At 37.9% G+C, this 14,053-nt stretch overlaps 2 protein-coding genes across 2 annotated transcripts in view; one reads left to right on the top strand and one right to left on the bottom strand.

Moving 5' to 3' along the window:
* LOC140138970 (laminin subunit beta-2-like) overlaps positions 1 to 14,053 on the top strand; it is a 555,517-nt gene that overhangs the window by 271,581 nt on the left and 269,883 nt on the right. The gene's annotated exons all lie outside the window — the stretch shown is intronic.
* The window catches only part of LOC140139578 (uncharacterized), a 30,191-nt gene continuing 20,199 nt past the window's right edge, over positions 4,062 to 14,053 (bottom strand). The window contains exons 2-3 of the mRNA XM_072161282.1: positions 10,439 to 12,152; positions 4,062 to 4,855 (exon numbers count right to left, since the gene is read on the bottom strand). Coding sequence (XP_072017383.1) covers positions 4,062 to 4,855; positions 10,439 to 12,149 — 2,505 coding nt within the window. The 5' untranslated portion in view covers positions 12,150 to 12,152. The remainder of the gene's footprint in view (positions 4,856 to 10,438; positions 12,153 to 14,053) is intronic.

Here is a 14,053-nt window from a genome sequence, read left to right on the forward strand (position 1 = left end):
CTCACCCAAAGATTCCATTTAAAAAAAAAGGTCATGTTCTCACCCAATGACCCCATATTTTTTTTACATTTTGCTCTCACCGAATGCCAAAAATCATGCTCTCACCCAATGACCCCATATTTTTAACATTTTTGGTCTCACCGAATGCCCCTTAGTGCGAAAGTGCCAGCCCTACACCTATATCCATTTCAAATTGAAGTGCCCCCCGCTTAAAACCATTTGTTGCATACTTTTACATCATAAAGGCTACTCATAAGGTTTCTCTGTGGTATGAGTTGCGCTGAATTTATGTGCCAGTATAAAGCCCTTGTTGCATACTGTAGTCAAACAAGAGGCTTCTCTTTGATATGAATTGCTTGACAGTGTGTCAAGTGATGTACACTAGATTTGTAAATAGGCCTCTCATTGCTATGAATTTGTTGGTGCCATTTCAAGTCATGTGGCAGCCTAAAGCACTTACAAACTAAGGTTTCTCTTTGCTATGCATTGTTATGTGCTGTATCAAGTTATATGCCAGTGTAAAGCCCTTGTTGCATACTTCACATACGTAAGGCTTCTCTCTGCATCTTTGTGTGCTGTTTCAAATTCCATGCCCGTGCAAAGTCCTTGTTGCATATTTTACATACATGACGCTTCTCAATGCTAGGGATTGCTATGTGCCGTTTCATGTGCTGTATCAAGTCATTTGCCAGAGTAAAGCCCTTGACGCATACCTTGCATACATACGGCTTCCCGATATGACCGACTTCATGCTGCTTCAAATGATGTGCCAGTGCGAAGCTCTCGTCGCATACCTTACATACATGTACATGATGAGGCTTTCCTTTGCAATGTATTGATATGTGCTGTTTCAATAAATCTGCCTGTGTAAAGCCTTTGTTGCATATTTTACAAATATGTTGCATCTGATTGCTGTGCATCTTTGTGTGCCGGCCGTTTCAAGTTTGCCTGCATATGTGTAAAGCCCTTGTTGCATATTTTACATATATGAGGCTTCTCTTTGCTGTGTTTCATTGTGTGTTTCAAGTCATATGCCCGTGTAAAGCCCTTGTTGCATACTTCACATACATAAGGCTTCTCTGTGCTGTGCGTCTTTGTGTGTTTTTTTCAAGTTAGATGCCTGTGTAAAGCCCTTGTTGCATATTTTACATATATAAGGCTTCTCTTTGCTGTGCATCTTTGTGTGTTGTTTCAAGTTACATGCCTGTGTAAAGCCCTTGTTGCACACTTCACATATATAAGGCTTCTCTGTGCTGTGCGTCTTTGTGTGTTTTTTCAAGTTAGATGCCTGTGTAAAGCCCTTGTTGCATATTTTACATATATAAGGCTTCTCTTTGCTGTGCATCTTTGTGTGTTGTTTCAAGTTACATGCCAGTGTAAAGCCCTTGTTGCACACTTTACATACATAAGGCTTGCTGTGCATTGCTATGTGCTGTATCAAGTCAACTGCCAGTGAAAAGCCTTTGTTGCATACTTCACATACATGCTTCTCATTGCTATGGATTGCTTTGTGCCGTTTCATGTGCTGTATCAAGCCATTTGCCAGAGGAAAGCTCTTGTCGCATACCTTGCATACATACGGCTTCCCGATATGACCGACTTCGTGCTGCTTCAAATGACGTGCCAGTGCGAAGCCCTTGTTGCATACTTCACATACATAAGGCTTCTCATTGCTGTGCATCTTTATGTGTCGTTTCAAGTTATTTGCCAGTGCTTACCAAACATGAATGCCTATTTGGCATTCTGTAGGTATTCGCCAAGCCCTCGAGTGCCAAGGATAGCGGTACTAGGTGGTCACTAGCACTCAGCAGCTAATGAATGCCTATAGAGCTGGTTCACAGGCATTCCGAATGCCTCACAAGAATGCTACCGAATGCTTATTTACTCATTAAGCCCTCGTTAAAGCTCAATACTATTAACTTAGGCATTCCTAAGCATTCGTAACTTAGGCATTCCTTTAATTAGGCGGTTTGCTATAGGCACTCAGTGGCATTCGGATAAGTCAGTGGCATTCGGTTAAGTAATAGGCATTCCACTGAAAAATTTCTAAGTATTAGACATTCGGTTAAAAAATTTCTAAGTAATAGGCATTCCATTCAATTAGGCATTCTGCTAATAGCCTTGACTAGCATTCCTTAGTGGTCAAGCAGGTGCATGATGGGAATATATTTCTAACTGCCATTTTGAACTGGTGTGAATGCAGAGATGATGGTTTCTTAATCCTTTCATGTTTCCAGCTTTATTATAGGCCTTATTTTTCACTCTTTACATTTGGGATGTTACATGACAATGCATATATTATGTGGACAACATCATACATGTATGGGATCCATGTAGTTATCTTTGTGTACAATAATTATGCCACAATATGGATGGTGTAAGTATAGGTAAGCTTAAATATGACTAGATGTAACTTTGAATATAGGTTTTTATGCAGGCAGTTTCTTGAAATATGGAATGGTCTAGTGTTAGGAAAGAGGAGCTAGTTACCATATTGGGGCATTATTGTTAACATTAATAATAATAGTGTACAGTTATACCATGCACCCACTAATCCACTAAAAAATGCACTCATATGGCGCAAGAAGAGCTCAAGCAAAGAGCAATGAAACCTCAAACAATGAAACCAAACAACAACGACAAATTACATAATTATGACGTAGCTATAATTATTTTGTGTATTTATAAAACACACTGATCCCAGTGGGCACACCTAACGTTGAAATCAGGTTGAAATTTCGACGTCGACTAGTTGAAATCGGGTTGAAATCAGGTTGTATAAATTTGCAAAAAGACTTCAACCTGATTTCAACCTCCTTAAATTTTGCATTGAAAGTTGGTTGAAACCAGGTTGAAATTTCAATGTGATTTCAACTAACCGTAAGGTTAAAATCAGGTTGAAATCAGGTTAGGTTGAAACTTGATGTTGTTTCAACGTTGATACAACCTCAAAATCCTAACCTGTGCCCACTGGGATGTACTCAATTTATCAGTTATCAATTTGATCATGCAATTTATGCTCTTGCTGATGCACATGGCTATATTTGAGTTAAATTTGTGCATATTTTTAATCCTTAATCTCCTAGAATTCCTATAGCAACCCCTATAGGGGTTCAAGTGCTATCTCGGGAAAATATGGGAAATCATATGGAAAAATATTTATCATGAGCCTCATTTGATCAGGAAAATGGGAAAATTAGCGGAAATTGTCTTTTTTCACTTTTGACCTAAAAATGTCATAGACTCGACAAAGACATACGCTGTACTGAACTAAAATGCCTCTGCATCTGTCACAATGGATAAAAAATGGTTCTGGGCTATTACCATGTGTGATTTTCTGCAGTGCATTATATTCCTATTTGTCACTCTCGTAGAATTGCTTAGCCAGCATATAGCTATATAATTATATAGTGGTTCGAGTGCCTCACCTGTAAGTGGTTGGAATACCTATAGGCGGTTGGAATGCCTATAGGCGGTTGGAATGCTTCTGAGGCGATTGGAAATTTCTTTGGCGGTTGGAGTGCTTCATAGGCGGTTGGAATGCCACTAAGTGGTTCGAGGGCCTAGCTCATTTACATATTTCGCCTCTGAGGAGGGCTTATGAACCACTTACGAACCGCTTATAGCGGTTGAGGGCTAAATAAGTGGTTCGAGTGCTAACCGGTAGACGGTTGGAATGCTTCTGAGGCAGTTGGTATGCTTCCTAGCGGTTGGAATGCTTCCTAGCGGTTGGAATGCTTCCTAGGCGGTTGGAATGCTTCCCAAGCGGTTCGAATGCTTCCTAGGTGGTCTAAATGCTAGGCGGTTTGAATGCCTCCTTAGTGGTTCGAATGCCTCCTTAGTGGTACGAGTGCTTAGCTCATTTACATATTTCGCCTCTGAGGAGGGCTTATGAACCACTTATGAACCGCTATAAGCGGTTGAGGGCTAGCAAACAGGCGGTTGAGTGCTAATAACCGCCTATTAACTCAATGTTATAGTATTGGAGGCATTCACCATTTAGGCATTCATTAACGGTTCTTTACCATTCAATGGAATGCCTAGTGAGTGCTTAGGGAATGCTAGTTTTTTAGGTAAGGCCGGTAATTGCACACTTCACATACATAAGGCTTCTCTATGCTGTGCGTCTTTGTGTGTTTTTTCAAGTTAAATGCCAGTGTAAAGCTCTCGTCGCATACCTTACATACATGTACATGATGAGGCTTTCCTTTGCAATGTATTGCTATGTGCTGTTTCAATAAATCTGCCTGTGTAAAGCCTGTGTTGCTTATTTTACAAATATGTTGCATCTGATTGCTGTGCATCTTTGTGTGCCGTTTCAAGTTATTTGCCTGTGTAAAGCCCTTGTTGCATATTTTACATATATGAGGCTTCTCTTTGCTGTGTTTCATTGTGTGTTTCAAGTCATATGCCCGTGTAAAGCCCTTGTTGCATACTTCACATACATAAGGCTTCTCTTTGCTGTGCATCTTTGTGTGTTGTTTCAAGTTATATGCCAGTGTAAAGCCCTTGTTGCACACTTCACATACATAAGGCTTCTCTGTGCTGTGTGTCTTTGTGTGTTTTTTCAAGTTAAATGCCAGTGTAAAGCCCTTGTTGCATACTTTACATATATGTGGCTTCTCTTTGCTGTGTATCTTTGTGTGTTGTTTCAAGTTACATGCATGTATAAAGCCCTTGTTGCACACTTCACATACATAAGGCTTCTCTTCACTATGACTTGCTTTGTGCTGTTTTAAGCCATATGCCAGTGCAAAGCCCTTGTTGCATACCTTACATACATAAGGCTTCTCATTGCTATGGATTGCTATGTGCCGTTTAAAAGAAAATGCCCATGTAAAGCCCTTGTTGCATACTGTACATACATGAGGCTTCTCATTGCTATGTGCCGTTTCAATTCATATGCCTGCGTAAAGCCCTTGATGCATACTTTACATACATGAGGCTTCTTTTTGCTGTGAATCGGTGAACGTCTATTCAGGTGTGTAAAGGTTTTTCTAATAGTCGCAGTACATTCATGGTCCATCCAATTCTGTTTTCTTGTGAAGTCTTTATTACACTGTTTGCATTCATAACGTTTCTCTTTGGTGTCTGATTCATACCAATACGGTCTAATGCGCTTCTTGTGTTTGATCAGGTGACTCAGATATAGATAAGTGTCATGGAAATACCTGCTGCAATATATACATTTGTGAAGCTTCAGGTTGAACAAGTTATGTCGTCTTCTGGAAGTCATGTTCTGAAATGAGGATTTAAAAGGAATATTGTGGAATCTTAGTTATTATGTTCTACTTACGCAACTGCTTGTTTCAGCAGTAAATTAGATGGTTAAGCTCCATTATTAAAGGGGCATTTCTTGATCCACAGCCTCATCCCCTCACGTTTCCCAAAAAAAGTTGAGATTTTTACACCACTGGATACCTCTGGCTACATAATGTTTATGTACCAAATATGTCTTGCAGATTAATTAGTTTAGCAAAATATCGCCAAATTTGAATTTCGTTCTGGTGCACCAGAACGAAATTACAACACACATGTCTATGGAGCAGTGTAATACACATAATCATGCATAACTCATAAGCATAAAATCGGAATCAACTGAAATTTTGGAAATAAGCTTTTTCGTGGATATCTACTGAAAAATGTCATAAAAAGAGGATGCTAGGATCACAAAATCCTCCTTTAAGTACCAGTAACAAATACAAAGTGTGACCCTTTAGGTTGAACTAGTCTTCTAGAAGTTATGTTCTGAAATGTGGATATCACCACAACAGCATGCTCATCTATCACATCACATATTACCCCAATACATTTACACATACATTGAATGACCTTTAAAAATTTGAGTACAAAAACTTATACTCTATAATTGAATACATGAAAACAAAAACCACCCAAGTCCATGGGAAGTGATTTTGAGAGAAAAACCTGTGTATCATTTTAATTCCTACAGTGAGGGGATTAACCTGTATTAGGTACTTGACGATTAGCATTTCAGGGACTTTGTGGGGTTCATTTTAAATTTTGGACTTGGGTGGTTTTTTAATCATATACAAAGACAACAATGTTAGAATGAGATTACCACTAGTAAGATAATACAAAATAAAGCACACAGGTATGTATGTATAATGTTGATAAACATTCTGCCATGTAATAATTATATAAACCACACACTTTACTTTATTAAACCCATTTTTTTTTCAAAAGTCACTCTCTAGCAATGAATGTGTTACATGTAGACTTTTATACATACTGGATTTCAATCAATGTGTTACAAGACTCAAATCATGGAATTGGGTGGTTCTTTCATACGTGCTATTTTTCACATGCTCAATAGACACAGAGGATGAATTTGAGTTGTTCTTTCATACATATGACAGGCTTATATATAGCAACAATCCCATGCTTAACTCATTTTGGCCAAAGTATGGACTTGGGTGGGTTTTGTATTCATGTATTCAATTATGCAACATGAGGTCACATTTTGCAATCTGGTTGTTTAATTGAGGTTATGAATCTATGCCATTGGGATGAGGTTATTGCAGTCCATAGAGTATTGTACAATGTGATGTCTTGTTTTTGTAATATGTAAACGTAGTAGTGTTTTGCAGACTAAATTTTTGCCTTCAGCAGCAAAAGCTTTTATTTGTAAGGTACTCTTTCTTTTTTCTGAAAGCTGGTTTGACTGTAAACTGGTTAATTATTTGACCAGTTTATGATCTCAACAATCCTACCAAATGAATCTCTTTGCTGGTTTGACTGTGTCTGAAAACTGGAGGCATAATGACATACGGCACTGAGCTTAACATCCTTGCCTCAATAATATGAATGCAGAATGCTAAGAAGATCTCAAGAAAGAAAAGAGAAATGCAGGGAAAAGCGAAGACATCAAGTAATCTGATCAGCATATGAAGATCGAAAAACATAACAACATTCTCAAAAAGTGAAGCGGTCATGGCGTCCCATGCCCTGCTTGTTTCATGTTTAGTCAAGCCTGAAAGATACAGGTCACACCATCAGAAAGTTGACTCATATTGGCAGCTTGGATGTGGTCATTGTGGTGTCAATATTCACAGCTTTTTGAATGGCAATGGAGACACTCACAAATCTGGACCCTTTTGAATATGCCCAATCATTCCAGTTAAGAAATACACCATGCAGGCACAAAAAGAAACTCGTCAGTTATATTCATCCTTGCTGGGTGCACAATAGTAATAAATTTCCCTATACTTTGTGTACAAAATGGCCTCTATTCAAATGGCTCTACCTACCTTACGAAGCGACTCAATTTTTCAAAGTGATGTTTTCCTGACTGACAAACATACAAGCAAGTAAACAAACTAAATTAAATATATTGGTGACCATTGAATTTTCGAGCTACCGGACCACGAATGCAATACACTTTTTTCACCCAATTTTCAAAATAGAAGCACTTGTGATTTTACCTAGAAGCAGCCGGTTTAAGAAATACATGAAAAATCTGAATAAAAGCCCAGAATCTTTTCCAATCTTGGTAGATGCTTAGATTCAAGCCTACATTTATTACCTGGCACAAATTTTTCCCAAAATCTGCACAATTTTTTGGTTTTTAATATTGATTTATAGTTGGTTAACTTTTACCGAAATGTAAAAACACCGCAGATCAGGACGGAATCCCACAAGAGACATTATTTGGTGATGTGAAATCTGCTGTTCAATAACTTGATAATTATGGATTATTCTGAAATATACATTTTGTTAATCGGAATTTGCTTTCTCATTTGACACCCTGTTCGTTATAAACGAACAAGAATTGACCAAGATATGCACCTCCAAAGCCTCAAACCCCAAAATGAAAAGTTGCATTTTCAACGATTTTCAATGGGAACGCAACGTTGTATTGCACACAAGCACCACGGGCTAATCAATAAAGCACACAGTGTTACAGGCACAATTGAATTGTTAAAATTGCAACTTTTCATTTTGGGGTTTGAGAGTTTGGAGGCGTATATCTTGGTCAATTCTTGCTCAATGTTCACAAACAGGGTGTCAAATGAGAAAGACAATTCCAATTAACAAAATGTATATTTCAGAATAATCCAAAACTATCAAGTTATTGAACAACAAGGATGAATATAACTGACGAGTTTCTTTTTGTGCCTGGTGTACATGGCAGAACTCCTGCTTATAGAAATCTCGGGGGTTCCTATGGGCCACATATCGTCAGGTAGCATCTGCAACCTGTAGGTATATGGATGACAGGAAGTTAAGATGACCTACAAACTTTGGTCCAGCAGGTTTATAAAGTTTATAAACTCTTTCAACAAAGAATACACTGACACCTCATTTTTGGGAACATCGTGGGTTGATGGACAAGGGCTAAATAGGCTATTTCAGTTGAAATCACATCCCCTGAGTACCTCTGAGTGGGAGATTATTAATAGGTCATGCCTTCCATAGGGGTAATGGATTTCAACTGGAATAGCCCATCATCGCTCACCCTCTGGTTATGCCATGCACCTATAGCTATATCTTGATTAACCCCATGAGAACTACCTGCCGATTGGCCAAAGAGAAGTTTTCATTATCAAATGGACCAATCAGCAACATTGTTAGAATATATAAATACATAATTTTGTTATGTAAAACTGCAGTATCAACACCTAAAATCTTCAATTTCTTGCAAATTCCGACTTGATTTCTGCATTTCTTTCGTTAATTTTGGCAGAGTAAACATAACAGAGAATAGACAGATAATGGGACAAAGAGACACAAAATTCGCCTGCCACACACCGAAAGTGCTTTATTGCCATCATTCACTTCCAATAATAATCTTAGCTCAAGAATGTATATATATAACTAAGCATCAACAAATATCAGATTTCTTACTATCAAAGAAAGTTTATTCAGCATTGTACTTTTTTAAACCGTTCCCTTACCTAAAAAACTAGCATTCCCTAGCACTCACTAGGCATTCCATTGAATGGTAAAGAACCGGTAATGAATGCCTAAATGGTGAATGCCTCCAATACTATAACATTGAGTTAATAGGCGGTTGTTAGCATTCAACCGCCTGTTTGCTGAGTGCTAGTGACCAGCTAGTACCGCTATCCTTGGCACTCGAGGGCTTGGCGAATACCTACAGAATGCCAAATAGGCATTTATGTTTGGTAAGGGTTGCTATGGATTGCTTCATGCTTTTTCAAGTTACTTGCCAGCTAGTGCAAAGCCCTTGTTGCACACCATACATACATAAGGCCTTTCTTTCCTATGTATTGCTTCATGCTGTTTCAAGTATTGTGGCAGTGCAAAGCCCTTGTTGCACACCATACATACATATAAGGCCTAATTCTTTCCTATGTATTGCTTCATGCTGTTTCAAGTATTGTGGCAGTGTAAAACCCTTGTTGGACACCGTACATACATAAGGCTTCTCTTCACTATGGCTTGCTCTGTGCTGTTTTAGGCCATATGCCAGTGTAAAGCCCTTATTGCATAATGTACATACAGGAAGACCACCCACAGTATTGAGGTCACCTTTCCAGACAGTCTGTCTACAGGCAGTAATGGATGCCTCCTGTGCTGGCATCAATGAATTGTTTAAAACGAATTAATAAATTCGGTATTTATACTGGTCAAATGGATGTGTTGCTACACATTTTCATACCAAAATCTCATTTTTGCCAATGGTTGCGCTGAGCCCTCGTAAACAAATGTATGTACTTGAAGTCTTTTCCGCAAAGTTAACATTAATTGTAAATAGGCTTTTCATATCTACAAATTTGTTGGTGCTGTTTCAAGTGATGTGCAAGTGTAAAACGCTTGTTGCATACTTTACATGTACATGAGGCTTTTCTTCACTATGTATTGCTATGTGCTGTATCAAGTCATCTGCCAGTGTAAAACTCTCGTCGCATACTTTACATATATAAGGCTTCTTGCTATGAATTGTTTTGTGCTCTTCCAAGTGATGTGCCAGTGTAAATCCCTTGTTGCATACCATACATACATATGGCTTCTCTTTACTGTGAGTCTTTAAATGACGTTTTAGGGTAAGAGTGTACTTGAAGCCTTTACTGCAAAGTTCACATTTGTAAGGCTTTTCATTAATATGAACTCTTTCATGCCGTTTCAATTTATATGCCCATTTAAAACCCTTGTTGCATACTTTACATATGTGAGGATTCTCATTGCTATGGATTACTCCATGTTGTTGCAAACAATGTTTCAGTGTAAAGCCCTTGCTGCATACCTTACATACATAAGGCTTTTCTTTCCTATGAATTGCTTCATGCTCCTTCAAATAATTTGCCAGTGCAAAGCCCATGTTGCATACCTTACATACATAAGGCTTCTCTTCGCTATGACTTGCTTTGTGCCGTTTTAGGCCATATGCTAGTGTAAAGCCCTTATTGCATACTGTACATACATGAGGCTTCTCATTGCTATGGATTGCTTCATGCTTTTTCAAGTAACGTGGCAGTGTAAAACCCTTGTTGCACACGCGTACATACATAAGGCTTCTCTTCACTATGGCTTGCTTTGTGCTGTTTTAGGTCATATGCCCATGTAAAGCCCTTATTGCATACTGTACATGCATGAGGCTTCTCGTTGCTATGGATTGCTTCATGCTTTTTCAAGTTACTTGCCAGTGGAAAGCCCTTGTTGCACACCATACATACATAAGGCCTTTCTTTCCTATGTATTGCTTCATGCTGTTTCAAGTATTGTGGCAGTGTAAAACCCTTGTTGCACACCGTACATACATAAGGCTTCTCTTCACTATGGCTTGCTCTGTGCTTTTTCAAGTTACTTGTCAGTGCAAAGCCCTTATTACATACTTTACATACATGAGGCTTCCCATTGCTATGGATTGCTTCATGCTGTTTCAAGTGACGTGGCAGTGTAAAACCCTTGTTGCACACCGTACATACATAAGGTTTCTCTTCACTATGGCTTGCTCTGTGCTGTTTTAGGCCATATGCCAGTGTAAAGCCCTTATTGCATACTGTACATACATGAGGCTTCTCGTTGCTATGGATTGCTTCATGCTTTTTCAAGTTACTTGCCAGTGCAAAGTCCTTGTTGCATACCGAACATACATAAGGCCTTTCTTTCCTATGTATTGCTTCATGCTGTTTCAGGTTACATTTCAGTGTAAAGCCCTTGTTGCACACCTTACAAACATAAGGCCTTTCTTTCCTATGTATTGCTTCATGCTGTTTCAAGTTACGTTTCAGTGTAAAGCCCTTGTTGCATACCTTACATACATAAGGCTTCTCTTTGCTATGACTTGCTTTGTGCCGTTGTAGGCCACATGCCAGTGTAAAGCCCTTATTACATACTTTACATACATGAGGCTTCTCATTGCTATGGATTGCTTCATGCCTTTTCAAGTGACGTGGCAGTGGAAAACCCTTGTTGCACACCGTACATACATAAGGCTTCTCTTTACTATGACTTGCTTTGTGCTGTTTTAGATTATATGCCAGTGTAAACCCCTTATTACATACTTTACATACATGACGCTTCTCATTGCTATGGATTGCTTCATGCTTTTTCAAGTAACGTGGCAGTGCAAAGCCCTTGTTGCATACTGTACATACATGAGGTTTCTCTTTGCTATGAATTGCTTCATGCATTTTCAAAAGATATGGCAGTGTAAAGCCCTTGTTACATTCTTTACATACATGAGGCTTCTCTTTGCTGTGAATCTGTGAAAGTTTATTCAAGTGTTTTTTTCTAAAAGTCTGAGTACATTCATGGTCCATCCAATCGGTCTCTTCATTGCTATGGATTCCTATGTGCATCATATAATAATATTCATTTGTGAAGTCCTTGTTGCATACGTTACATACATGTATATGAGGCTTATCTTTGCTGTGAATCGGTGAGCGTCCATTCAGGTGTGTGAAGATGGTTTTTCTAATAGTTGGAGTACATTCATGGTCCATCCATTTCTGTTTTCGTATGAAGTATATGTTACAGTGTTGGCATTCATAAAGCTTCTCTTTGGTGTCTGATTCATACCAATATGGTCTAATCCGCTTCCTGTGTTTGATCAGGTGACTCAGATATAGACAAGTGTCATGGAAATGCCTTCTGCAATATATACATTTGTGAGGCTTCAGGTTGAACAAGTTTTGAGGTCTTCTGGAACTGGAAGTCATATTCTGAAATGAGGATTTTAAAAATGGATATTAAAAGGTTTATGTTTCTATAATACACAATGTGGGCTTTTGTAGACTAAATTGTACATAAACATATTATGCCAACCAGATGGCTCTGAAAAATAGTGTACAATAAATACAACAAATAGCTCCAAGTAGCATGTATGGCCATTTATATTGAACTTGCCACTCAAAAAAAAAGAGACTTTGCCTCACTTTGTTTGCAACACTTTATAATTCGCATGTTAGCCATTGTTTGCCATAGCTATATGCTTCAACATAAAAAGTCCCAATTAAGTTATTTTCTCAAAATATCAAGAGCTGTAGAACTACTGAACCAATTACAGTGGAAACTCATTAACACGAAGTTGTGCGGAATTCAAATTTTACTTCTTGTTATCAGGAGTTCGTGTTATCCAGTTCTAATAACATGTGAAATGTATGCTTGGGAATGTAAAACATACTTCTTGTTATCAGGAACTTCATGTTAAGAGGGTTCGTGTTAACGAGTTGCCACTGTACTAGGCTTGTTTGAACTCATTTGAATGCATTTTTCATGCTGATTCCAAATATGGTCATGAAAATTTACAATTTTGACATTTTTGAATTTGTAAAAAATTGAAACTTATCATTTGCAGTTGACACCCATGTGGTGGAGAAAGTTAAGTTTGCATAATCAATTTGAGAACAACATAAGCTACAACTTTGCACATGGTCTCATTTTAAAGCTTAAACTTCTGCAGTTTTGGCCTACATGTCATGACTTTATGTTATTAGATATTTTAGATATTTATCATATTACAGGTACTAATGGAATAGTAGAGTGGAGGATATGGGGAGAGGCAGATGTGTTTGTTTGTTTTATTTCTTCTTTTGCCTGGGTTATTCATTCAGTGGATGTTTTAAGGTATCCTCTGTTCTTTCATGAGGCCCAGGGGTCACATTAAAATAAACATCAAAATACATCAAAATAATTTAACAAAATATTAAAATACATAGGATCCATAGGCACAATCATGAACTTAAAATGGGCAAACTAACCCATATTTATATATAAAATAAATATAAAAAAATTAAAATTTTTAAATTTGTTTGTTTATTTTATAAATTTAAAAATTTACCGTAAATGCAAAGCACTTTTATCAAATATAAAATTCAGAATTCAGAATTTGCGAGCAAAAACCCAACAAAACCTGGGATTTTTTTTTTAAAGAAAAGATTTCTGATTTCCATGATACTAGCCAAAATGCTACATAAGACAGCATTCAAGATCCCGATACCACCTGGTGGCCACAATTGTGCAAAAACTATCCAGGGGTGAAAACAGTGATAAAGTATTTAGGATACATGCATGTGTAGAATAGATCCACATTTCAGAACCAAAAACCCGTCATCTTACGCTTCAATTGAGAAAAAATACTCTTTGGGGTCCCTCCTGCCAAAAACGGGGAAACTCCCCGGTGACCTCCCCCACAGCAGACTTTAAACATGCCACTTTACCCAAGAAACCATTTTATGATTCAAACCATCCATTCAATTAAACAATCACCCCAACAAGTATAACCTGTCATGTTATTAAATACCCTTGCAATGTTTTCCCAAAATTTAGAGTCCCTGGGTGTGTAATAAGTCCACAATGGGGATCACAGAGAAATTACTAGTAAGTTGTTTGACTGTATAACTATATCGTATCATAGATATTGAAATATCTGTGATTGTATACAGTAAAATGAGATTATGGGCTTGTTTGAAAGCCATTACATTATGTATCATACCTAATTATTTTTCTAAAAAATTGACTGCTCAGTACTAGAAGTGGGTAAATGCATTGAATAGCTGCCATGAGCATTAATGGCAATTTAACCCCTGACAATACTGGTCATCTAACAGCATTTCTGATTGGT

Source organism: Amphiura filiformis, chromosome 18 (genome assembly GCF_039555335.1).
Source record: "Amphiura filiformis chromosome 18, Afil_fr2py, whole genome shotgun sequence".
Classification (NCBI taxonomy): domain Eukaryota; kingdom Metazoa; phylum Echinodermata; class Ophiuroidea; order Amphilepidida; family Amphiuridae; genus Amphiura; species Amphiura filiformis.